Below are 26,207 nucleotides of genomic sequence, written 5' to 3' on the forward strand. Positions count from 1 at the left end.
TTCATGTTTATGGGTAATAATCAAAGACATGTGATAATTAGAAACAACTCAAACCAGTCCATGTATTAAAGTATGTATGTATTTTTATAAAAACAATAACAAAAAACAGTGATACAATTTCAGGATGGGCAGATTATGTAAAAAAAAAAATTAAATAGTGGATAGAAATTCCATTACGGTAATGTTCTTAAGCACAAAGGGAGACATTTGTGTCGTCTCACACACATAATGTGAAATCATATGCATCTTGCAAATCCTCACATTGGAGAGGCAAACGGATAATCTTCCACATTTTGCATGAAAATAAAACATCATTTTAATTATACAATAACCATGACACACAAACATATTGTAACTTTTATTGAAATTTATGTAAGTTAATGAATTAAATTAAATTCAAACACAAACAGATGTTAAAAAATAACACTGGGAACCAAGTCTAGGAAGAGGACAGTAAACTAGCCATGTCAATGTAACATAATTTAACATAATGTGGAAGAGATGTTTTGTTTTACATCTGTGAATTAATGAGCTAATTGATGAGGCTTGGTGACATTTTTAAAGAAAAGACCGCCATGTTGTTGACCTCCCTTCACTTTCCCATCCATTTCTGGATCCAAAGTTGTAAAAGAGTGCTTAGAGTTGAAGGGGGGGAGAGTGAATAGAGGCACTGTGTTCAGTAGAAGCCAAAATAATACATTCCCTTACATGAAATGTGTGCTTTCACATATGGATGAACGCTGAGTGCAAAAATAGATTTTGCAATAGAAAAAAAATAAGATTGTCTTTTTGTTCTCATCCATTACTTTTACACAAACACTCTTTGACCACACATACAAAACGTTTTAAAGCTTTTGTTGCCCAACAAAAGGCTGAAGTCTTGAAGCACATAGGTAGTAACGTTTTATCCTACTGGTGCACAGAGCTCTTCACCAGTGAGTTTCCCTCTAATCCAGTTTCTTATTCCTAACTAAATGACATAATTAACAGCACCCTTGTTGACCTTTACCTCACTATGAAGCGTTCCAAGCTCACCCCACATCATAGCTCACATATCTCACTTTGTACATTAACCTACTGTACATCCAGACGCACATTCTTTAACGCAATGTACACAAACACATACCACAAACACATTACCACAAGTGAATGGGTAAACAGACACAAAAAGAAAGAATACACTGACTGTAACAAACATTAAGCGACTGCATGTTTTTTTTAATATATATATATATAAAAATTAGATAAACTTGTTTGTATTGCTTTGGCCTGTTCTGTAAGAAGCCTGCTCATATTGTCCTCCTCCACTTGTGAGGATGCTGAAGTATCAGAGGACCATCTGACTGCAGCAGGGACAGACGGTGGGGAACCTTAGCGATATCACCTATGTCTTTTCTGGTCAGGTTCTGACCACATTTTGCCACGGCTTCTCGTCGCCTTTCCCTGGTTTTCCCTTCTTGAGAGAGGCTTCACTTTAAAACCCAAAAGTGTCTTTTTGTGCAGCAAAGTCTGTCTCCTCTTGGTCCCATTTGCCTGGGGACAGGCACTCGTCAGTGTTGAAGTCCTGAGGATTTACCCCAATGTCCAGGACCTGGGGGTTAGTGCGAGACTGAGCGAGTCTGCAGAAACAGAAAAACAGACATTTATCAGTAACCGCAGTGAAAATGACCATTATAAGAGAAATCTTATGAACAATGGCATGTTCAAGCTATAACAATATGGGCATCCTATTTGTAATGGCAAGTTTATATGGGCAGATGTGGAAATGAAATGACTCTCTGGGTGACACTCAAATTTGAGATGCTCTATAAAACATACAAAATGCTGATCTAATACTGCAGACAAGTTAGAACTACATGTGAAAATACACCACATTGTTTCACTGTGACAAACCTCACAGTTTTAACAAAGTGCAGAGCTGATGGATGTGAGACAAGAGAAACATCTGTGATGAGGGTGTGGACACAGTGGAAGAAACATCAGGTTCTGTAGCCAGAACATGAAATAAAAACGTCTTTCTCTGGCTGAACACTGATAATATTGACACAAATGAGCAGGTCTGGATGATGGGTTGAAGTTACAAAATCCAGAGAAGGACATTGTTACCTGAGTAGGATTCAAAGCTATCCAGACTGCGGCTGGGGGTGCAAAGGAAACATCAGAAATCAGGAAACAAAACTTGTGACCTGTCTTGCTATAAACGTGGCTGACATCAGTTGTCATTGAAAAAACAGACCTGCATGTCCTGTTCTTTTTTAAAGACAAACACAGCCAGCAGGTGGCAGTGCAGACTTTCTAATAACTACAAGAATGATTCCGGACAACACATGCAGATCAATTTTCAACAAAGTGAGGAATTAGAATGACATAATCCATCTGTCAATAGGTAAAGAATAAAAAAAAACACTGTATGATGTATGTTGGTTTCATTCATGGACTAATCAACCAGCACAAGCAGCCTCTCTTAATGGCCAAAGATGTCCACAGAGGACGCTGAATTTCTTTTAGAGATCTTAAGCAGACAGGTCTTTGCTGATGTTGGGAGCATCCTCATTTATCTCGGAGCAACAGACTAATGATGTTAGGCCATAATTACAGTGTGTGCCAATAAATAATCATCTGATAACAGGGCTAAAATGGCCTCTTCGTGCTTTGATTACAGAGCCTGTTGCCTGTGCCTTTCTCACTCCGCTAAATGAAAGAGAGCGAGTGAATGCGAAGGGAATGAAAGGCAGAGCCATAGTTAAATAAACACACTAATAAAAAGGTTGAATGAGTCTTTGGTAGCCCACAACAAATAAACATTTACACTCTGCAAACCTGACAGCAGACCACCACAGTTTCAGAGTTCCTGATACAGACTAAATGGAAACATTAATCACAGTGGACCACAGCTCCATCCTGATGAGCTTGTTGACCGCACAGGTGGAGTTTAGGGATTTCCAATCAGCACAGACAGTGCACTTTCCTGTCAACCTTGACCCTGCACAAGCTCTGCTATATGTCCCTCAGGAACAACAGTGTGTAATCACAGGCTCCCTCATTCTCATATGAAGTCAGTGTGTGGGCCTGACATGACGGTAAACTGAGCCTGCAGAAACAGTATGACTCAGGGCGGGTGTTGGCCATGCCAGGGCCTGTAAACTGAGCCTGTCTCCAGGTTGAGAACAGGCAACATTAGAAAGCTCAGACCGTGGGCTGCTATTTCCAGAACAGAGTGATTTTTAGCCATGTTCAGGATTTAGGGAAAATGAACACCTTTGCTTACCTTGAAAAAGCCTCATCCAGACCATCCTCCAACTCCTGCCAGACAGAACAGACACTCAAGTTAACCATAAAGTATATTAATGAGACATGAATACATCCACCAAACAGTCACCTCTTTTTGTCTCTACTCTGGTTTTGGGAGGATAAGCTAAGCTGTGTGCAGCCCCACACCCTCTGTAACAATGTGACCATTTGATAAGGCCAGTTCTGTTCAATAGACTATTGTCTACTCCAACATGGCTGCAGTACAGCTGTAGAACCTACCCCTTTGAATACAACAGGTACAGTACATCGCAGAAGAAGTTAATCAGTATTTCCTGCACAATTTTCTTATCTAGCCTAAACAGCTGAAACTTACTGAGCAGCCCGACTCTTGTCTTACCCATACAGTATTGTTGTTCTCTGTTGTGTGACTATGCACCGTAAAGGGATCCGATTCGGTCTGCTTTGTTCCTGAGTGGACCAGCGCCATGTTGGCTCCCTCTGCCAAATCCAGAAGTTTCCCGGTGGCTACCTCTAACCCTCAAAACACAAAAACAAGCACAAGTTTAGACTATTAGTATAACATTGCACAGGCACACATCAGTGCTTGTAACAGACATACAGTGCCTGTTACACAAAGACAAACACATGTTTACAGTATGGCACTCTCATGGAACAGTAAACAGAAGCATGTACAAAGTCCAAGAAGCCACAGTATTCATTAATGCCCACTGATCACTGCAAAGACTCGATTCAGCCATCTGTGAATTGTCACTGTGATAAGTGAGCATGGAGTAACCCCCTGACTTGCACGCCTAACTACAGTGACACCGCTGCTCTGTAATGGGATTGGCTTGTAATGGCTTTGCCTGGTGATTAATGTGGGCCAATAATGTGTGTCAACACTCATTTCTGTGGTCCTTAGGCTAGTGTTGTCCACACTGAGAAGACTATAAACCCTCCACGATGACTCCAAGACTCCCATTTCAAAACAAAGCTCACCTAAACTGACATTTTTGTTAGTTTATAATGCTCCTTCAGAGATTGGCTTCTTTAGAACACAGTCAGCATGCAATAACATTTTCATTCATCCTGTCCTGTCAACACTGGGTTTAGACTGCTCTGCTGTTATGAAGGAGGGAATACTGAGGGATTGTCATTCACAATGAGAGACAGGAGGTTTAAAAACATAATTTTAGGGAAAAGCAAACTAACAGTTTTGGTATTTGTTAAATTGGTGGTGAGGTATTACAGGAAAATACTGGCATGTTTGACACCACCTGAAACCAACAGCCGATAGCTAAAATACTAAATAGTTTTTTTGGGACAGTTGGACACAAAATTGCAAATTTAAAAGAAGTGTTAGCTGAGCAAGTATAATCCCCAACAATCGTGTGGCGTTTGTAGTTTATAGACTCTGTAGAGGCCTGGCACTGTGAGAGAGTTGAAGGTATCATGTCTCATGAATAAAGCTGACTCACCTCAACAACATCCTGGATCTCTCTGACTCAGTGACAAGCTATTTGATCAGCCCAAAGTCAAGGGTACGTAAATGCAACCTTCTAACAGCTCTAAAGCTCTTCTGCCCCCAATCACTGCTTCAGAGCTAGCAGTGAAAACCTCTGGCAGGAGGCACACTCAGCTCATTTCAATCACCACTCTGAAGCTTCTACAGCACTGTGCATTACTCTGCCGTGCAATTACGCCAATTTGCCTTACAGAAATCCACTCCACTGGCAGCTACATGACCTACCAACTGGTCAGCGGGATAATGTTAGTACAAAAATGCACACCGAGCCTCAGTGTTAGCAAAATCTGTGTCCAAGTCCTGCTTTGTTCAGTCTTCTCACAGGGGATCATCCTTAAAACCCATGTCAGCCATGAAAAGCTACACAGTGAGGGGCTCAGGCCCGAATAAAAAAAGTCAGGACAGATTTAGAGAGAGATCCTTCTCTGGCCTGAGGCCACCTGGCGGAGCAGAGGGGGAAGCTCAGTGCAAAGCAGATGTTTATAGTTCTGCCTATAACCATCCATCACACAACGAATCAGGGAAAACACAACAACAAAAAGGTCACAGTGCCACTGATGTTTAATATCTGTTTTCTTAATAAGCTGCCTTATATCTGGTTCAGTGGATGTCAGTGACACATTTCAAAGGAATGATGAAAGTTTGATTGAAGAATGAGGTCACAGAAAATGCATGTTTTTTTTTTACACACTGGGCTATAAACACACCTGACAGTTCTGTTATCATAAAATGTCACAGCAATTTGAAAACCAAAATTAGACTTAATGGATACACAACACAACAACAGGGCTTCAATGTTTACAAATTAAAAAGACCATCATCATTACCATTACCATCATACTGTACATAATCACCCAAAAATGTCACTTGCTGTTTGTTGTGTTGATGTTAGCGAGACTAATAACCAAGACGATGCAGACTGCTGTCAGATGACCTGCAGCTTCAATTTAGGCCAACCTTTGACCAGTGGCTGAACACTTTTCCTGCCCCTGAGGGTATGACAGCTGTGACAGAGAGAGAAAAAGAGAGAGACGGAGAGAGAGAAAGAGGGTGGGAGAGATTTGATAATGGGTGACATGACTCACCTCCTCCCTTCAGGCTGCCCAGGCTGGCCGAGCTATCCGACTGGGAATTACTGGCTCCTTCTCCATCTGAACCTGACTTTACTCGCTTCTCTTTCTCTGTGTGTGATGAAGAAGGAGACAAAAAAAGAGCAGTGAGTGAAGACAAGCAGTCTGTGATTCAGGATATTGTAACCACAGAGTGGCCTTGCATTGTACTGCTAAAGAAACTGGTCTTTAAATAGCAGTTGAAAATGAGGGTATTTAATGTTTCACCAACCAAGCACATAATATGAGTAAACACACACACAGCAGTCATTTAGCAGATAAGGTGAAGGCCATTACCTAAGCAGTCCATCAGGTGGAAACTGCAGATTGTAACACACTTCATACAGCAGCAGTAACTGAAGCATTTAAATAGTAAGTATAGCAACAAACACTAAGGTGGTTTAGCACACAGAGCAGGTAAACAATTGCAGCTGACAACAGCTTTCATTAGATTTCATGCACAATGTCAACTGTGCAATACTGGACAGAGAGCAACTTGTACAACTGTCACAAATGTAGGATTTATGACTGTGTTATTGGACAGCAGTAGTTCATAAACTAACATATAGCTATAACTTATATCTATAATGGTTTTATATGCAAATATATCACAAGAAAAGTTATACGATAACTGGGTAACAGTGTTAAGGAAAGTAACACATTCAAATTAAAAACTGTTCATTGGTCAGCTGCAGCTCATCTAACCACAAGTCTTATATAATTGCTGTTGCATCTTGCACAAGCATGTCTTGCAAAGCCTGTCCTATGACACATCACTGCACTCACATGGAGTAACAATCTTTGTTGCTCCCATGAGTATCGTGCAGTTTTTGAAACAGATTCACAATACAGCTACAATCAATCAGTGCAATAACTTCCAAAACTGTTGGCTCAGATATTACCATTGTCCCACAGCTGCATTTTTGTAACAATCATTACATCAAAAAATGTAAAGACATCAGTTTCTGCAGGGATAGCCTGCACTTTAATTTGAATCAAAACACTTTTTCACTGAGCTTGTCATTGTGCGTTCCTCTAACATTTCACCTCTCAATATTTCTTTTTATTTTGGCCATTATAGAAATTGAAAAACTTGAGAAACTATTCTTAATCCAGGAGCAGGACTGTGGCAGGAGATAGAATGTCCATTTCAGTCTATCCTAAAGAGACCTGCTTACAGAGACAAGACAAACTTCCCCATGAGTTCAGGTAGCTTAGAGACGATGTTGCGGCATAGGTTTCCCCAGGCACCGTTTTTTTTTACCCATGGCCTCTCCAGTGTGTAGTATTAAGACTAAGTAGATGCCAGTTGATGGTATGTTTACAGAGCATAATATATGAATGCAGATTTATGAACAGAGATGTGAGCTTCAATATTCAGAGGAATGTGGGTCAGGAATGTGTGGTGCAGCATTAAGAACCAGTGTGGGTGGTGAAGAAGAGTTTGTAAGGAACAAGCAACGACAGACAGACACACGGCAGATAACCCCTACCCACCACCCCCACCCCCTTCCTGCCCTGATCCTCCAGGGTCTTGTAACTTTAATAAAACACTCGACTCGAAAGAATTTTTTTTTCATCTTCCCATCTCTCTTCCTTCTTCAGCATCACAAGAGATTAGAAGAACACCACTGCTTTTTTTTGAAAATATTCTCCTCCTTAACCCCACTAAGAGAACTTGGAAAAAAAACTTAAACAAAATTAAACAGATTTCTACATCCCAACTCAGGAAATCTGAGGACAAGGAAAGGTCGAAAGTGGTGAAAAGAAGAACAAAGGAATGTGGTGTGTGTGTGTTGAGAGAAAGAGCTAGGTTAAGAAGAGAGAAGGCTGTCGGCACTAAATTGCAGTAATTAATATTCAACTCAGAAACAGATTTAAGAACAAACGAAGAGGCGTGAGGCAAGGAGTCCATGGCCTTGATCTGAGGAAAAACAATCCCTCACCAAATGGAAATGTGCCCACATTAAACATTTGAAAACAACACAACAGAAGAGGAGGAAGGGATATAAATGTGGCAAAAAAAAGAAGGTGTCTGGAATTTTCATATATTGCTAGCATGTGTCTCTAAAGGCCTGAATAAATGAACACGCCTTCATGTGAGATTGGATCAATGGCACTGACACTGACTGAATCTTTCAGGGAGCTGAGCTCTCTCTGACACACGCACACAATCATTTTCCTTTTTCTTACAACTCACCATGCCAACACCCTTTCCTGCCCCGCCTTTCATGCTTTCTTGCCCTCTCTTCTTCCCATCCCCATCCCCCCTCCATCCATTCCTTACAATAAACAGAAGCGAGCTCTGGGATAAGGATGAAGAAGGGGGAAAAAACAACTTAACGATGTGCATGGTGAGACTGGGGGATCACGGTGTCAGGTGCAAAACAAAGCTGGCAGCAACAATGGATAATCACAAAATTCAAAGATCCACAACAGGCAAGCAGATATGTAAAAATGAGAAAGACGGTTGGGGGTTGGTGTGCTGACGCAGAACCTAATATTATGTAGGAAGAACAGCTCATTTCCAATGAAAGCATACATGCAGTAAATTACATGCATGTTCTGCTGAGCTATACAGAAGAATGAGCAGCTTGTGTGACACCATCCTTACACAGCACTTTGACTGCCTGCTGCATTGTGCCTCAACATGCACACAGTTGCTTTTTTTTCTTGTGTACAGAAATTCAAAATATGGTATGAAACATAACTATAAAGGAATGCTTTAGATGAGTAGAAAAAAATCCTCATGGGAAAATCTCATGTTTTCACACATCTGAGTCCTCAGATCTCTTTAAAGGAGAGATTTACTCCAGTCAGCCCACCTCTGCTTCAGGCTAACATTAATCCCTCCCCACCCCTCCCTATGTCAATACCTAGATGTGTCCTTAACGATGACTGAGTTGGCAGTAACTAAACTTAAACAAGTCTCTCTGCTCTCTGAGTAACGGGTTAGCCACTGTGGTCGAATCAATGGGGATATTCCTCTGTATGTGTTTATGGGAGCCTGGCAAGAGTAGCCACACTGTTCTCTCAGTTCCCTGACCTCTCTGGAGGGTGTCAAGACATCTCGGATTCATTGTAAGAAGGATGCATACAGTAAAAAAAACAATATCAGTAGGAGGAGGAGCAAGATAGGAGAAAAAGAGAAAGAATTTTCACTCATCCGTCACACTTTGGTCATCGGGGGCAACCATGCGTACCTTCCTTGGCAGCCTGCCAGAATTCGAATGCCACTCTGAACGCCTGAGCCACAGTTAAGGTTACAGCCTGGGCCTGGAGGGAGAGAGACCCGAGGAGAGAGACAGGAGTAAGAGATGAATAATACACAATATGCATCTCATCCACAGGAAGGAAACACCAGGATGGCGAGAATCCGTGGCAGTGATACAAACAGGAAGTGAACACAACAAGAGTTTCGTCACAAATACATGAAGTGAAGGAAGAGCAACCCGTCGACTCCATGACAAATTGTTTATGCAACTGGGAGGATACGTGGCCTTTCGGCCACAACTAAATTAGTGAGGGGAAGGAAGAGGAGGGAGTGGCTCGGTTGTTCAGCAAACCTCCAGGGATGGTGAGAACGCCAGGAGAGGGATGACAGTCTCCACACCCTTTGTGCTCCCACTCCCTTCATTTCTCCTCACTTCATATTTAGACAGTTGCATAAATGCAAGTAAAGTGTGACTTTATTTTATAGATGTGCAGTTCCTTTCAGGTGCACAACACAATGCCAGGAGTACAAACTAAACCTCTGCATAAAAGACCGGCTGTAGCTTGTTATCTATATTTATATACTGTACTAGCAATGGTATTAAAGGTGTAGTTCAAAATTTGGGTGATTCTAATCACCTTTGCTTGAAGTTTGCATACAACCCCATCCATGCTACTCCCTTTTCCCCTTTTCATTTGACCTTGACACACAAGTAAATCTTTGCTGGGGAGTATGCTCATAGAAGTGCTAGTAAGCACATTCACTTCTTAATTTCATGTCAGCCAAAGTGTTTTTAGTCTTAGCAGTAGGAAACATCCCAAATCACTCTTAGCAAAAGGACAGATTTCCCAAAGTGCTAAAACTACTGATCCAATTGTTTTTAAACCTTGTGCCTACTTGCAAGTGGTAAGTATATTTAGTTCACATATAAATAGTTTATTAGACTACTTTGTGTAAACAGCCCATTTGTGCACACAGTGGGTGTCTTGGAGACATGTAATTACACAAACTCATTTACTCACCATTTTTCTTTTGGAGCAGAGGAAAGCATGACACTCGAGAGTCTCATTACGTTGGCTTTGCACAATGTAGGCAAACACTTTGTCATGCATCTTGTCTGCAGTGCAATATGATATTCTGAAACAAACACACAGATGCACAGACTTTAATAAAAACTCTAATACTTTACAGGCGCATCACAGATCAAGGGGGACCACTGTGAAACTTCATCTGCACTAAGCCTTTAAGCTTGTCCAGCAATCTGATTTAAACTGCTCAATCTAGCATTTCTCTAAAAACTATTATAGAAAAAAAGCCTGACATTGTTAGAGCCAGCTGCACTCACAGTCTCAGCATCAAATACACATCCCAGCTGTGTGCAGGTACAGAGCTGAACAATGTCATTCATTGGAACAGTGGACATCTGTGCTATTTCATCACAGACATGCCATTCTTCTCTGTTACTACATCACACACCCACTGTGTACACACCCGTGACACACAGTGTTTAAAATTATAGTCTTTTGATTGGGCCTGGCTTCTGTAAACTATAAGAAAAGACTCAGTCGCTCTCTCACAAACACACACAATCACACTCGAGTCGCACAGTAACACAGGAGTGATTGTTTCTGTTTTTGTTGTACAGAAGGTCATCCTGATGTAAGACACTTGGTGCTGTCTGTGTGAGGTATCAGTCTTACTTGTCAGTCTCAGGTGCAGCAAACACTTTTGAATTAAGCCATAATGCTCTGCAAATAGCTTTTCCACCATTTGGACATGATGTCATTACTCTAATACCAAAGAGACAAGCACATTGTCCAGTTGGGGAGGGATACCCAAAACGATGGAGGAAGGCTGTAATGAGTGTCTGCCATCTGTCCTTCCTTTCTCCTTGGCAGATCAACACTAAGCTCCAACTTCACTGTGGGGCCGTTACACATTACGTTAACTAATGACTAAGCAATATAAGGTGTGGAATAAATAAATATAAGCCAGAGAGTAAAACTTTTGAGAGGAGAATCACAGCTGTAGTCTGCACAACACAACCAAGATTTACAGGCAAATGTTTTGGCAGCAGGGCGATGGGGAAATTGGGTGTCTAGGCAAATCTATTTTTTTTATTGGCTGTTCATCTTCTTAGTAGATGTCTGGGGAGCAGAGCTCCAGCGGGGTGTGAGACACAACAAGCTGCTTTATGTCTCCACACCATTCTGAGGTCACAGCTGGACTCACCACAGGCAGCCAGCTTTTTAATTTCTGTTGCTATAAACTTCATATCCTTCAAACGACAGAATTTATAGTTAGTGCAGCATTTTACTGAGATGGACTGCAAAAAAAAGGGTTTGGATAAATAAGGCATTTTTTGTACACATAAGACTAGGTGCCGAAACTTTACAACAGATTAGACATACAGCCCATATATCTAAGGAAGTCAAGGGAGCTCTGAGAAAAAGATAAGCCCGAGCTACTGTCCTTTTTAATTGTAAGAATTTTTAAATGCAAATGAAATTAAATAATTCGGCTTAGTCGTGTTGTGAAACGAAGGCAACGTGTCATGTTCATCACTTCTGTACATGCCACAATGCATATAAACCACATATCATATTAAATCACATGTAATAAGAGACCTGTAATCCTTAATTATAACGGCATGCATGTAACAATTTAGTAAAAAAACACTTTAGGGATACAGAGACTGGATATTTATATTTTTATATGGATAAACGGGTTAAGCCTGAAAAGTTAACTTTATCTTCCACAGATAGGAAACGGTGCAAAACTTTCTTAGAAATAGCTGAGTAACACAAGGTGACACACAAAATGTGAAATATGAAAGAGTTCAAAGATACCTGCCAACATAGAAACTGTAGCATCAGTCTGCCAGCTTTTTGAAGGAATTATGCAACATAAGCCCATTCATACTTGGAAAAATGACAGAAAGTTTCATCTCTCCTTGATATGTGAACTCATAAAAAAGTGATTCAGGCAAAGCTCATAATCTTGAGGCCAATGGAGGTAAGACAGCTTTCAGATGGCAGGCTGTGACAGGTAAGTGAGACCTGCAGATGTGTGTGTCAGTCTGTGACACCTGACGTAAAAGCTCAGACATACAGCTGTTGTAGTGTTCCCAAGAGCTGAGATTGATGAGACACACTGCTGATGGACTTACTACTCTATCCATCTCTTAAACCAACACACAACTGGCTTGGACTACCAACCACACCATCAAACATTCACTTCTATCCAGCAATGAATTATTTGTGGGTGGACTCATACCTGACTCATACCTGACAGGGCCTGGCTGAATCAGTGACACAGAATGGGTGAAAAATGTTAAGCCTGAGAAGTTGACAGAGGAAGACCAACCTGTAAATGGATATATTTTCTATCAGCTGGTTTGAGGCACTGTCATGAAGGATGATTCCACGAGGAGAGACTGATAATGTGACTTTCTGGAGTTTTTTCCCACTGGCTTTGGCCTGGAAAGAAAAGAGACACAAGAGTGTGGAGGTCACAAAGAGAAATCAGGGGGTGTGAGCAAGATAACAAAATTAAAAGCAGTCAACCTTGTACTTATGTAAATTACAATTTCAGACAAGCAAAATCCATTATGCCAGTCATGGTAGAAAAAACAGTCTGATAAAAAAGACTTCAGAAATTTTCTGACCACAATCTGCAGAGCATGCTGACTTAATTATTAGCAGTAAATTTGTCACTGCTCTTTTAATATATTGTCCAAACCTACTTTTAACACACAATAACAAGTTCCAGTAACATACCCCATTGAGCAGTCTAACATCCCTTTCAGAGAGGGACACCAAGGGCAGCCAACAGATTAGGCCAAATCAGAATCTTACTCTCCATACATCAGCGTGTCCCTAGTCCCACCATTCAGCCGCCACTAACTTCATTATCCACTGAGCTGCCAGATCCAATAACATTAAGCCTTTTCTGCCATGATAAAGCTGGCTGAGCCATACACTGAGCAACAGTGTCCCCACTAATTGCATCCTCCCGTAAATGTCAACCTGAGCCTTAGGGGTGGTATAGAGCAGGTAGGCAGCAAACCAGTCAGCCTTCACCAAGGTGTCAGTCACATCATAAAAAAACTAAAGGTTGACTGTGATTTTCAAGTGGCAGAGGTGATGATGTGTAGAAAACATTATATATGCTTGAGAGACACTCATTTTCAGGGAATAGTGTTTTGAATAGAGGTGCATTAAAAAGAGATTTTAGGTACGCTGTGTTTACGCTATTCTGATATCTGCGTGTGTGTGTTTGTTTGCGTGTGTGTGTGTGCTCTCTCCCTCACCGTAGCCACTATCCTCTTGACAGCTGCTGCAGACAGCTCCTCTCCTTTGGGCTGCTCAACCATTGTGACTCCAAGGTACTTAAGCTGGAACGTCATGCCCTCCAGTAGGGTCTCCCTCGTGTCCGTCCAGTTCTCTGGAAGCTCTGCAGGATGAAACACAGAGATATATGCACACCAGTGAAACTCCTGTTTGACAACAACACACTGTTTGTACTGTTAGGCAGACCGAAAATCCTCTGTCAGACATGTCAGGACAGCACAGTATTCCTCCAGTCCACTTGGACGATGTCTGAGAGACAATGGCAGCCAAACCCTGTCCTCATTAAAGGTGTGTATAACAAGAACATATTATTTCACTCAGGCAGGACCTGAATTTTCTTCATTTGTGTAACACATATAAGATTCCGATTTTTGGCATTCAGATCGATTAATTTTATTAAGATTGCTTCATCAAGCTTCATCATTAAAAGCAAAGCGAACATTAAGCTAACCAAGCCCAAATTACAGAAAGAAGTGTGACACGGTGTAAAAAATAGACTGTGACCATAAAGCTAAAGTGATGAGGACATAATGCTGAGTAGCAGACTGCAACTGTAGCACAGTTCATGTTTGGTGCGCATAAATCAAACATTATCATAACAGTTACAACACTTTTCATCTAAGCATCAATTACAAGATCAAGAGAACAAACTAAAGCCACTGAGACCCGTGTTTGCAATTTAAATTGTGAAAATTCAGCAGCTTTTACAAGGAATATCATTGAGTACATTATCCACCAGGTGCATAAATAGTGGGAACAAAATTCAACAACACAAGTTCACACAAGCAGATATTTGCTTTGTCGGTATTCAGCCATTTCTTCCAACAATAAACATGCTGGGTTCTCCTTAAAGCTCATAAAAGGTTCATGGAGTGGCCATTATGTGGCGCAATGGAGTGAGGGGCAGGGGGAATTCTATTTGTCTTCTCCAAAGACCAATTAGAAAACATTACCATCAACACCACCACCCGGCTAGCCTCATGTGGTCTTTTTTAGCTCTATCTCAAAGGTGATGTGCATCATAACTGGTTCATGCTTTCTATTAAGTAAAGGCAGTAAATGTTTTCTAGAGGAAAACAAGGGTTTCCTGAGTTATTCGGGATACTGGTGCAGATTTACAGTAGACTAAACCTGAAATTACAAGTTAATAATTGTAATTCTGAAATATGAAACTCAACTGCAGCCTTTTTCTGCAAACTTTGCTTTCCAGGTCATAGTTGGAGAGTTCTTTTTGGCAGCACATTGTTATGTAATTCTGGATTAGCTCAGTATTAACCTAATAAAAGCTTTGTTGGATACCTCATATCAAGTTTGCATTAAGTAAATTTATTTCTCATTTAATGAGCTTCAATATTAATCAATCCCTTACTTGTGGTGAAATAATAAAACAGACTACATAAATCATCATTTTGTTAAACCATTTAAATATACTAAGGTCATATTCTCTCTCTAGGTTGAATGCTTTCTGGATACATTTACTGTAAGCACTATCACTGGGCTTCAGATGACGTGTCATTTAGGGAACATAAATCTGCTGGAAACGGCAGCAGAGGCTAACCTATAATATTCATTTCTTCTTGCACCTAACCAAGCCAGCTGTGTGTGGTTATGCAGAATGGTTTTTAATGGTCTAAATGCAGCTCTAACCAAACCCATTTTTAAGTAATGGGTGAGTCTGACAGTGAACACCCGCTCTAAGTTCAAGGTCTTTGAGCTCCACAGTAACATTGGAGCCTGAATAAGGAACGTACTGTAATAGAATCTGTGACGAAGAATCACTAGCTGCTAAATCAAGTTAGCAAGTGGTTTAAGTGAACAATAGAAGTCTATAATGAGGTGTAGGCTGATAAGACATTTAGAGATAGTTACGCAAATACGATGGAGAATAATGCAGGCTTAGCCAAAGCTAGAGTGACATCTCTAACTGTTAGTGCTTCCTTTGACGTAGCAAAAGCAAGAGTGCATTTTCAGTCTAGATATTTTCAGTGTTTACAAAATACAATGCTGCTGAAGGGTCTGCTCTACTGAATTTCAACCAACTGTCAGATGTGCTTTGAAAATGTTCAATGAATCAAAGCTCAGGAGAAATGTCTATCACATAATACACAAAAGCGAGGCAGCAGGCTTGTATTGGTCCAGTGAAGATTTCAAAAGCCTCTCCACATCAAGTGTCAAGTGCCCATACTAATGCTTACAGGAGGCAAGTCTCTGGGGATGACCAGGAGTTCACCCTGAGTGCACAGACCTCCCCCATCCCAAGAAATTCTGAGAGGGCAGCTGGGGAGATTTTAAGCTGCTGAAATAGAGGAGTAGATGATTTGAGTGTATAAAACAACAGCTTTCTTCAAAAACGGACATAATAGCAGTTCAAATGAGCAACTCATGAACAAGAGCTATTTTTAGACTGGCGCATATACCCAGAGTGCTGCTTTGTAGTGAGCAGTAATAATCCATTTTCATATTGGTCACATTTGCATTCACATAACCAACAACCCCCACCCACCACAACCAAAAGCAGCCCCTCTACAGCAGAACCTCTGCAGCTGCAGTACTGATTATAGCGAACTTCAAAGGCTTCTTGAAAAGGCTGGTGCTCTGGCTGGTCAGTGAGCTGCTCGCCTGGGTGACACTGCCGGTAAATACGACCACTGATGTTTGCCGAGTGGAAGGGGATAGGAATGGAGTAGCAGGTAGTGGGCCACAGCTGACAACATTGGTGAGAATAAGAAGCATGAAGATTTGATAAGCTACTTTTAGATCTTATTCTGGCTCTTACTATACATCTCCTAACAAGCCCAGGTATATGATGCACGCTTATCCTATGGAACTCTTAGTAGAATGTCCACAAGACACAGACACATGCTATTTTTTAAGTGGCTCTTTGACCACCATTTATATTCACTGTCTCTCTAGATAGGCATCAAGGACACTGTACTTGGCTGCTGTAGATTGTCTTGTTTAAACTGTCCACAATTACCAGTACTTTTTGATTTGATAACAGTTAACGATATAACATAAATAAACACTGACAAAAGAGTTTTTGGCAGTCACTCGTTGAACCACAATCAGCCTGTAATCACCCAACCAACAGTGAAGTCCATTCTGCCAATCAAAACCTGCTCCAATCCCCTCTGTCTCAACTTACTTCACCAGCAACACAAATAGGATCGAGGATCAAACACAGACAGCATGCAGCTGATTCCTTGTCCTGCCTCTGACCTCATCTCAACTGCAGTCCAGGTCCGCAAACCTTTAAATGATAAATGTCCATCTTACTATGCAGAAGACTTCAGTATTAAATGTGTGGGAAGAAGACATTAAGGCAGTATGATTTCTTCACAATGTGTAAGAATGTCAGAACAAATTAAAGACAAATTTCAAGGTCCTAGATCTGTGGAATTTCATAGTATTTCAGTTTTATTTTGATTGCACATAAAAAAACCTACATTAAAACACTAAAAGAATTATTCAAGACTATGCATATGCAAATCATGCACATCATAACACATTTGCCATCATTTATATTTTTTCCGACTTTCCTGAAATTTGGAGTTATGCCATTTATAGCAGACTGCAATTGCAATAGCGACTCCTCCATTGGAAAGGAAAGCATACTGGAGAGGTCTTTTCCTTCCCTTTAAGACATGATCAATTGAGTCTATGCAGAAGCCAGGTCTTTTCATGAAGCTTTAATGAAGGTAAAACTACAGAAGGGCTCAGATCATTTTGATGTAACAAGAGATTTGCAGAGACAGCACAGAGGTCTGGGGAAACATAATCAAAAGGGATCTGAGTGCTGTGCCTGTACAGAAGTAGGGAAAGAGGGAAGATGGTGACGAGTGGCAATGGTAGGGATCTGGTCAAAGCGTGCACAGAGCAAATTAGGCGGGATGGACAAAGAAAGGCCGGAGTGGATCACTATTGCTCTCGTTGTCGACAATCATTGGCAGTGATAGCAGTAAGAGGAGAACATCTGCTCTTTTAGCCTTGCTTGGAAGGGAGAAAGGTAAAAGATAGAAAGAGACTTGGAGACAGCAGATGTAATAATTGATAAATATTAGCACTATGTGCATGCATTTCAAATGCAGATTAACCCCACTAAAAAGAAAGAAAGGGGTTAAATAGAATCAAGTTCCAGGTAAAATAATCAAGTGAAGTACAAGAACACACATGACAGATAAAAAAAATAGATGCAGCAGTTTAATCACTGTGGAAACAGCAGGACCATTCTGATATGCTGTGAGTACAAGTTAAATATTGTAGTTAATACTCTAGGGCTCGGGAAAGAGGGAGATGAGCATGCACTGATACAGGTGCAAAAACAATCACAATCAATCCTGGCACTCAATGTGTTTTATCACTGTGATCTAGCTCCCTTCCAGCCAACATTAACAGTGCTGCTCTGCCTGAAAAAATGCTCCTCTAAATACAAGAAATTATTTTTCAACTTTAGTGAATAAGCTGCACACAGCAGTGTCTGCAACTCTCAGTTACAGCAGTTAGATATTCAACCACATCTGTCATGGATTACTATTTTGGGAAATAAGGACTGAGTATCAGCAATTGCACGCAGCTTGGTCTGACAAACAAACACAAAGATTTTCAGGTCAACAGTCAAAGCTTCACCACCACTCCAGCAGGCACCACGAGTTGAGCCTGCTGCATCAACAGTTTCCCCTTTGTCGAGAATTGAAAGGAGCTTTGGAGCACTGAGAACTCTCCACATGGCGTCATTTGTGAGAGCAGTGCATTCATCTGAGCCCTCTGGATCCCAAACTGTGAATGACTCATTGTTTTGGGTCTGGCTGGACACACTCCTACCCACCTGCATACCTTCTCCTGAACAAGAAGGGGAATGAATAAATCTGCCCCAGGGATTCTGTTGGTTTAACACACATTTTCAAGTTTGGTCAATAAAAGGATCTCAGGTGCGTCATCCTGGGATACTGGGACAGCTGTGCTGTCTTTCACATGTTCCTCTCAGAGGATCAGTGTTCAGTTATGGACAAAGGTATCTGCTTCTCAGCCAGGCAGGGTGTGTGTATGTGTCCATGTGCAAGCCAGCCCAAACAAATATCAACCCAAAGTCAACACATGCTGTCACACTGGGATACAAACAGCAAACCAACATCCTCTTGCTAAAGTTAGTGCTCAATAAAAAGCCCAGAGCCAATAATGTTTTGCAGTGCATGTGGACTTACACATCCTATTTGAGACACTTAGCCTTAAAAATCACAAACACGGTATCTTTAATCATTAGACTTTCTAGCAAACATGCAAAATCCTTTTGTCAGGGTCTATTTTCAGCCACGGATTTCCAGGGGCAGGACGCATCTCTCAAAATAAACTACAGTGTGTGTGCGTGCACGTGTGTGCGTGCGTGTGTGTGTGTGTGTGTGTGTATGAAACATCTCCAGCTTTGACTTCACTGATGTTATGCTTTAAGACAGACTAAATAACAGACAGAAAATAGGGAAAGTGTTTGAAAAATCAAAATTTTTCAGCTCCACAGAAACAATCGCCAAACTAACAAATGCTTGTGCATCTACAGAGGTTTAAAGTCCTCCAACATCCAATGCCTGTGTTTATATGACCCCCTCTTATCTCCCAACACCACAACGTGTACAAAAAACCTACTCCAGCATTATTAGATTCCAATCAGGACACTTTGGGCTACTTTAGAATCTGCCGACTCAGATGAGGGAAGATGCCTGAGGGGATACACGGAGACAAAGCTTTTCAAGAGAGATACAACCTCTAACTACGCTTGAAAAAAAAGTTAAGTCCAACATTTCTGTTGCAGACTGCTTTGCTTCTTGTGTAACAGGGATTATGTTACGTTCAGCCTGATGATTTCCGTGCCAGTCAGACAAAGGGAATATCATGACTGAGAAAGGGCATTGTTAAGAAGAGAAAGACTGAGTGTTATTTAAAGAGAAAGTGTGTTAGTCCACAAGGGACAGTTGTGACTGCCTGGTTCATCCAGCACTATTGTCCCCCTACACTGCCCCTCCTGTTATGGAAAATGTTTTACATAATATCAGACGGCCAGGTCAAAGTTCCTCTGTGTGACATAAAAGCATCAGATACATGCCTACATAAACTTCAGGCCAGTTCACTACAGAAGTGATCAATACAAAGTAAGTAAAATGAGCAGTGGGGGTCCTTTGTCCATCAGCCTGTGAACCCCCCCTCAGTCCTTGAGCATCAGTGTGCTTCTCTCCTTTCATCTTCTGGACCAGCAGCATTATAAAATCTAATCAATGTTGGAGCATTCCCAAAAACACAGAGGATATGTTGTATGACCATGTAGCGATCAGTTTTTAATTTGTGGACCATCCATGGGTGAAGGAAAGGATTTGTAGAAGATAAGAGTCTTATAGTTTAAATCCTAACATTGAGACACGTGTCTTTCAGTATTTGTTAAATCCACTCAAAGAAGGAAAGTGAGGAGAGAGAGAAGAGGAATGAGTGGTCATGGCGGTCAAGGATTACAGCTGAGGCCAGAATGTGCTTTCAACAAGAATCTGGGTTATGAAACCGATCCCTATAGCACAGTGTGCACAGCCAAGCACAACAGGAGGAGCAGGACAGTTTGAATGACGATTGCAATCAATTTCTATAAAGGCGGAATCTTAAAATGATATGAAGAAGGGTCCTGCTCCTTAGTACAAAATAATGTTTGGTAATGTTTGCTTGGAAAAACAATTATCAACAACCGCTGACAGTTATCTGGACTTAATTTGAAACTGACTTTTGGAAAACATATCCTGCTCTAACAGACCTTGCCAAAATCAAAATAAACATTCCAAAACAAACACCGGCAGCAAGATTTATCAATAGTTTTCAGTCAGCTGCAGCAACACAGAGAAGAGCCAAAATGAGTCAATAGAAAATAATTTGCTGGTCAACAGACAGTTGTCATTATTTTTTGGAAAAAGCTTCCGAACACTGACTTAAAGCAGGTCTGCACAGGCAACATGCCATGCATTTGACAGTTTTATGCTGGGATACTTTGTGTCCTGGCATTCATGGAAGAAGTCAATTGCCCTTTTAAGGAGGGTGACCTACATATGTGCTATTTTAGGGTGAAAACTGCCAATTCAGAACAGGTGATTTTACTGCTGCATGCAGTGTCACCTGTTAATGTGTCCTCCTCAATCTCCTCAGATCTTAAACATACAGACACATGGATGCAAGACCTTTAGGTAGGTAGAAGTTACAAGGAACAGATGAAACCCAGAAGAACCTCTGCACCAAACCAGTGCAACAAAACTTAGAAATGAACAAAATTTTTAGTTTGAGCTCTAAATCTCTTCTCCGCATATTGCCTAAAGGGTGGATGAATATTCATTTTGTTTTACCAGTCAGTATTGGGCACACAGAGCCACAGATCTGCAATGTGTCCCTGAGATATCAGAAACAGCGGCTCCAGAAATCTCCACTTTGCATCTTTACACCAATAAGTTTATGTTCTTCTTTGCAGAGAGAACTTTAACCTTGATCTAGCCAAACACTCAGAAGGCAGTCATACAAAAGAAAGAGAGGTTAAATAATATCACATAAATAAAAAATACAAGTGAATTTCTAAGAACAGTTCATAGCCTATACAAGATGAGTTTAGGGGTTAAACAGAAATGTCTGTAGTGAAGGGTAGTGTGATTTTCTCCAAGCAATGAGACAGATTTGAAACATGCATTAATATTAGAGCAGGTACCAAAGCCTAGCGTGTTCTACCTGAATCACAGGGTCAGGAGAGGATTTGCTTGACAAATTACCCACACTTCAAGTTAAAGAAACAGGCCACTGTTCACCTACAATGTGGACTTTCTATTACCAAATTGATAAAACAGATTAAGATTAAGAAAAGATTAAGAAACCTTTATTAGTCCCAGAATGGGGAAATTGCATTTTTGCAACGGCATACAGACAGCAAGGGATAAGTTAAGAAAATGATATATACAATATAAAATAGACTACCAATAAAAAGATATATACATTATAAATAATTATAAATAATTATAATTATAAATAAATATTAATTATTAGAGGATGAGATATAATTTTGTAATAATTTTATGTACCAACAAGTGATTGCAACCAGGCTGAGAACACTGTCACATTATACTAAATTAGTATGTGCCACCACTTGAGCTGTAAAAGCCTCAAGTGGTGTTTGTTTAGTCCCCAATACGTCCTGTTTACAATGAAGTCACTACCACATTGACCATATGTCTAGACATATGGCTGAAGGAGATTATTTCTCACCAGGAAGGTGGACCGGTTAGCCACTGTGCTCTCAGCCCAAACTTCCCCACTGGTTTCAAAGAATGACACCACCTTCAAAGTAAAAGTAAAAATTTGTAGCAAATAAAAGATATTCTGTTGAATAATGTGACAGTGAATAACAGCTGCAGTTTAACATATCCATCAAACTGCATTTCAACACTTAGTTTAGCTTATGCTACTGTTACAAAACTAACAATTATGAAGTTTTAAAGCACCCTGTTTCTCCAGCTGTGTGAGCTGAAACAAGAAAAGCTCAAACATCCAGTTCCCCTAAGGCTTAAATGGTCTTTCAACAGAGACAGTGACAAGGCATGATTGTGCAGCAATGTCTACACATGCTTGCATGTGACGCCACACACTGAGTCCTCACACAAGCAGCTTACAGAAGGAGAAGATCCATCAAGGTTGTAAATCAGTAAGAACTTTACAACTCCATAAAGGAATCCTGCTGGAAGCAATCTCCATTACAGCCTGGCAGGGCCCTGTGGATGACTTTGTGCAAGGGACACAGTACTGAGAGGCCAAATCAAGGCCAGGGGGGACTGGACAGTGCAGACCACATATTGTTTTATTCAACTTCTACTAATGTAGTGACACTATTTGTAAAAAAAATGTACAGAATGCAAATGAGTCACAACCACAGTCTCTAGAAGCAAAACAGAATGTAGCACAAATTGTTTAAGATCATACACGTCTGTACACTCATCTGTATGGGTTGTTTCAGTACACGCCCTTGATAAGCCCACTGTTTCAATATTGACAACCCCACAGAAGACAGTTCCTGACCAGGAAAGTGGGAGGGAATGGCCTCTTAATGCCGACCAGGGATTTTCTGCTTCCCACACTTTTCAGATTGGCAATGGGAAAACAAACTGAGCTTTCATGACCTAAAAAAATATGGCTGATGTTACATACCACTTTCACCCCATCTGAAAAAAATGGGAAGTATCTGGATGTAATGGGAGGGCAGGGCAGAGAAGCATTCTGTTGGCTCAGCAGACTGCCAAAAACACAACTGAGCTGTTTAAAGTCATGCAGGAAGTGATGCTAAATAGCCGAGCACACGGGACACAGCAGGCACTAACGTCACCTCACTATAAACGTTGACACACAGTATTCATTAAAAGAGACACAGCGGTTTTATGAAAACAATAATGGAACCTGTTACGATCCAGCGCTGACTGAGGGAGAAAAGGAATGCAGTGCTAAATAGATGCCAAAAAAAGTGAACAGACTGCTCTGACAAGGCCAAGCCCACACACAAGACACAGAGGAGCTTACAAGAAACTTTTGGCAACAGTTTCTCTGTCTAAACCTAGAAGCTTAGCCAACCCATTCATTATTAAAAGGAATAATCATAATGTGTATTTTGTAGTTTAAAGTACATTAATAACTCAAGCAAAAGAGGGCTCCATTACAAAATATGACAAGTTCCCATCGTACACAGTTAGGCCCTATAATATTAACAGCTTGCTAAAAAAGAGGAAGATGAAGAGTACAAAATAGGAACTTCCAGTGAGAAAGCGCTGTGGGTAATATTCATTAAAATGATTTGCATGTTGCACATTTGTGCTTGCATGCCACAGCAACATGAGAGGATGTTGACTGTGGAAGCAAAACTCAACACAATCAGCCTGAGCATCCAGCATCAGCTGATTGATCAGCCTCTGTGACTGCTGCCTGGTCAGATGTGGACGGTCCCTGCAGATTGTGCATCACTTCCCCCCTCTTTGGAGAGGAGTGGACCAAAACAAAGCATCGATTTCACTGTCTGGCACGTGTAGCATCGTGCTGCCAACTGCTCTATTGTCTGTGCAATAAAGAGGGAGCAAGAGGGGCATCCCCCCTTTTTGTAAGCAAACATAAAAAAGGGTCTATGGGCAGGTCAGCCTAATCTACAGCATCGTGATGATTGTTTACACAGGAGAGATGTGTGTCTAAAACGTAAACGTGGCTCTTATTTAAAAGGAGGCACGAGGCTAACCTCTATATGATGTAAAGACCGCAACCACTCCTTAAAACACCCTCTCATTTTTTTTGTTTCACATTGTGTATCGCCTAGCAACAGAGCGTTGCTAGGTTGTACAAGCTTGCCAGGAAGACGACCACTCGTGTCTCCCTGCCAGCTCGCTCCTGTGGAGTCCAGATCACAGCATTTCAGCCTCCCGCAGAGCCCCTGTTGTGCATTTCAGAACCTGTCAGCCGGCTGAGTGACGTGGCAGACAACAACAGGAGGACTCTGTGAAGTTGTGTCATGACATGTGCCCGCTTTTAAAAGAACAACTCCTCAGACTTGGTAGATTTTTTGCAGGGAACCGGTTCTGGGAGCTGAACTTGCTACTCTGTGCCTCAACAGGAGTCAGTTTACCAGCTGCTGTCAGTTTGGGTGTCAAGTTCAAAAAGCACAACAAATTATGTTACTCTGCTACTCTATTTTCTGTCTGCATCACACATGCCAAAACAACTACAGACTTAATGGAAAGTAAACACCGGCTGTAACGTTAGCTACTTATGGAAGCTAGCTTGGTTTAGCCAAGTAAGCTATGGTGTAGCCGAAATTAGCACCAGCTAATACCTTAACGGTAACGTATTGAGCGAGTGGATACTCACTTTTATGTCTGCCCGCACCCCATGACTGTTTGGCGATACTGGGGCTCCGTATAAACGCCCTCCCAGCGGATTTCAAAGCGTCCATATCGTAATCCAGAAGTGGGGCAAAGAGCCCGACGAGCGCCTTTCAGTCTGTGTCGAAACACTTGGCTCGCTTTAAAACAGCCCTCTCGCGTCCAAACTTTTTTTCGGCTGTTTTTTCCTCCCCTCTGCACGGTTCGCTTTCCGCCGACAGTAGATTATCATGTTCGTCCCCGTGGGCGGTGTTATGTATGTAAATTAACCGGATAATGTGCGTGACGCCCGTTTGTGGAGTCACGGGAGTGAGAGAGGTGGTGGTGGTGGTGGTAGTGGTGGTGTGTGCAGCAGCAGCACCAGCACCACAGGCTGCCTGCGTTCCCGAGCGGGCGGTGCTTCTGCGCTGTTGTTCCTGTTGATACACGCTTGAGCAACAATACAGTTTCACTCCCACCCACCGGCTTTTGTGGCCATTGATTTTGTAGTCACATCACGCGCTGCGTTCAGACCATGCTCATGTTTAATTCAGCCACATGGCTTCTTGTTGTCAGAGCACCGTCTATTCACTAGATTGACAGACACGTCACAACCTGATGGAGACTTGAAGGTGGAGCCACATCAATGGACTCACTTTGACAAGGGGATGTGACGAGAGACCAATAAAATTCACACTTCTGGGCTGATTTTTGTTCATACTTTGTGATAAAAACACAGTTAACTGCATTTTATAGAAGAGACAACACACACACACAACAATGAACAGATAATAAAGTATATTAAAACAGATAAGATTAAGATTTACTTTATTCATCCCCGTGGGGAAATTAAGTAGTAGCAGCATTTTAAAAAAACAATAAATACAATAAACACAAGCAGAAGCTCTTATATACACATACACACACATAGAAGCAGATCAAAGAGAAGATGTACAGATTTGTAATTTCATATTATAATAATCCTATTTTAGTGAAGTAGTGTGCAAATTTCTTTTTCTTCCCCATATTCAGTTATAAAGATCCGTAAATTTAAACTTGAGGTGTCTGCTAAATTACAATCTTTTAGGAATATATAGAAAATTCGCTTATAGACGTTGTTGTGAGGTAAATTTTACTAAAAGCAGAGAACTAAACAAATTCTAGGGATGAACTGTCCTCACATATTACCAGTGGATAACATGTTCATGACAAAAAAATACATTAAAATTTAAAAATAGCACAGTGTACACCCTGTGCTGCATGTGACCCTTGCCCTCATACTAAGGCCTAGTCTGCTCTAATGGCCAGTATCATACAGAGAACAGCTGCAGAGGAGGAAGGATGTGGGGGTTCTTTCTTTGAAAAGATGTATTGTATTGTGAGTCATTGTTCACAATCTAAAGCTCTACAGGACAAAAAGAAGTCAGAGATATCTAAAGATCTATACACTGTCATCTATAGTAGGCAAATATGGCTCATTTAGGGTTAGGGTCCCCATTTGATGTGTGCATGAATTAAATATCAAGGTAAAGCCTGCCAAACATTCTGAGATTTAAAATGCCTGTTAGCTCAGCTTAGCCCTTTGTGATATTTTCTAATGATAAAAACAATGGGTGGGTTAAATGTGGGAGGTTGTCTTCAAAGTTTTGGACTATGTTATAGATTGAAAAGAGTGCAAGATAAACATCTCTCTCTCAGTTTCACTGAGCTTACATCATCATCCTGTGATGAGTCTCTCAAGAGAATAGCTCACTAAAAATCTCGCTAAACCAGATTTCATAGGAAATGACGAGCTCAGAGATGAGAGTGCAACAGGCTAACACGTCCCCAAGGACATGCTGTGGCAACATCACCACTATCTTC

The 26,207-nt window shown here is 41.1% G+C and overlaps 1 protein-coding gene across 4 annotated transcripts; it reads right to left on the minus strand.

Moving 5' to 3' along the window:
* Positions 1–345: 345 nt before the first annotated feature.
* ldlrap1b (low density lipoprotein receptor adaptor protein 1b) lies at positions 346–24,800 on the minus strand. Of its 4 annotated transcripts, none has more exons than XM_028395174.1 (9): positions 24,352–24,800; positions 13,413–13,555; positions 12,467–12,579; positions 10,123–10,237; positions 9,090–9,162; positions 5,863–5,958; positions 3,689–3,783; positions 3,269–3,303; positions 346–1,619 (listed from the first exon to the last, which is right to left on the minus strand). In XM_028395174.1, the coding sequence occupies exons 1-9, from the start codon at positions 24,434–24,436 to the stop codon at positions 1,475–1,477; spliced, it is 900 nt and encodes a 299-aa protein (XP_028250975.1). In that variant the 5' UTR covers positions 24,437–24,800; the 3' UTR covers positions 346–1,474. The 4 variants fall into 4 exon arrangements, with proteins under 4 accessions (XP_028250975.1, XP_028250973.1, XP_028250974.1 ...); XM_028395172.1 differs by having other exon boundaries at positions 3,650–3,783; positions 24,352–24,799; XM_028395173.1 differs by having other exon boundaries at positions 3,689–3,789; positions 24,352–24,799.
* Between the last annotated feature and the right edge of the window lie 1,407 nt (positions 24,801–26,207).

Source organism: Parambassis ranga, chromosome 22 (assembly GCF_900634625.1).
Source record: "Parambassis ranga chromosome 22, fParRan2.1, whole genome shotgun sequence".
In the NCBI taxonomy this organism is placed as follows: Eukaryota; Metazoa; Chordata; class Actinopteri; family Ambassidae; genus Parambassis; species Parambassis ranga.

Bases quoted from the DNA above. Each gene is read 5' to 3' on its own strand.
- ldlrap1b (XM_028395171.1), bottom strand. From the start codon at position 24,436: ATGGACGCTTTGAAATCCGCTGGGAGGGCGTTTATACGGAGCCCCAGT. The intron at 13,556-24,351 runs GTGAGTATCCAC...TTCATCCTGCAG, and splicing joins GGGTGCGGGCAGACATAAAA to AGCTTCCAGAGAACTGGACG. The intron at 1,620-3,268 runs GTAAGCAAAGGT...CTGTTTCTGCAG, and splicing joins CTGGATGAGGCTTTTTCAAG to ACTCGCTCAGTCTCGCACTA.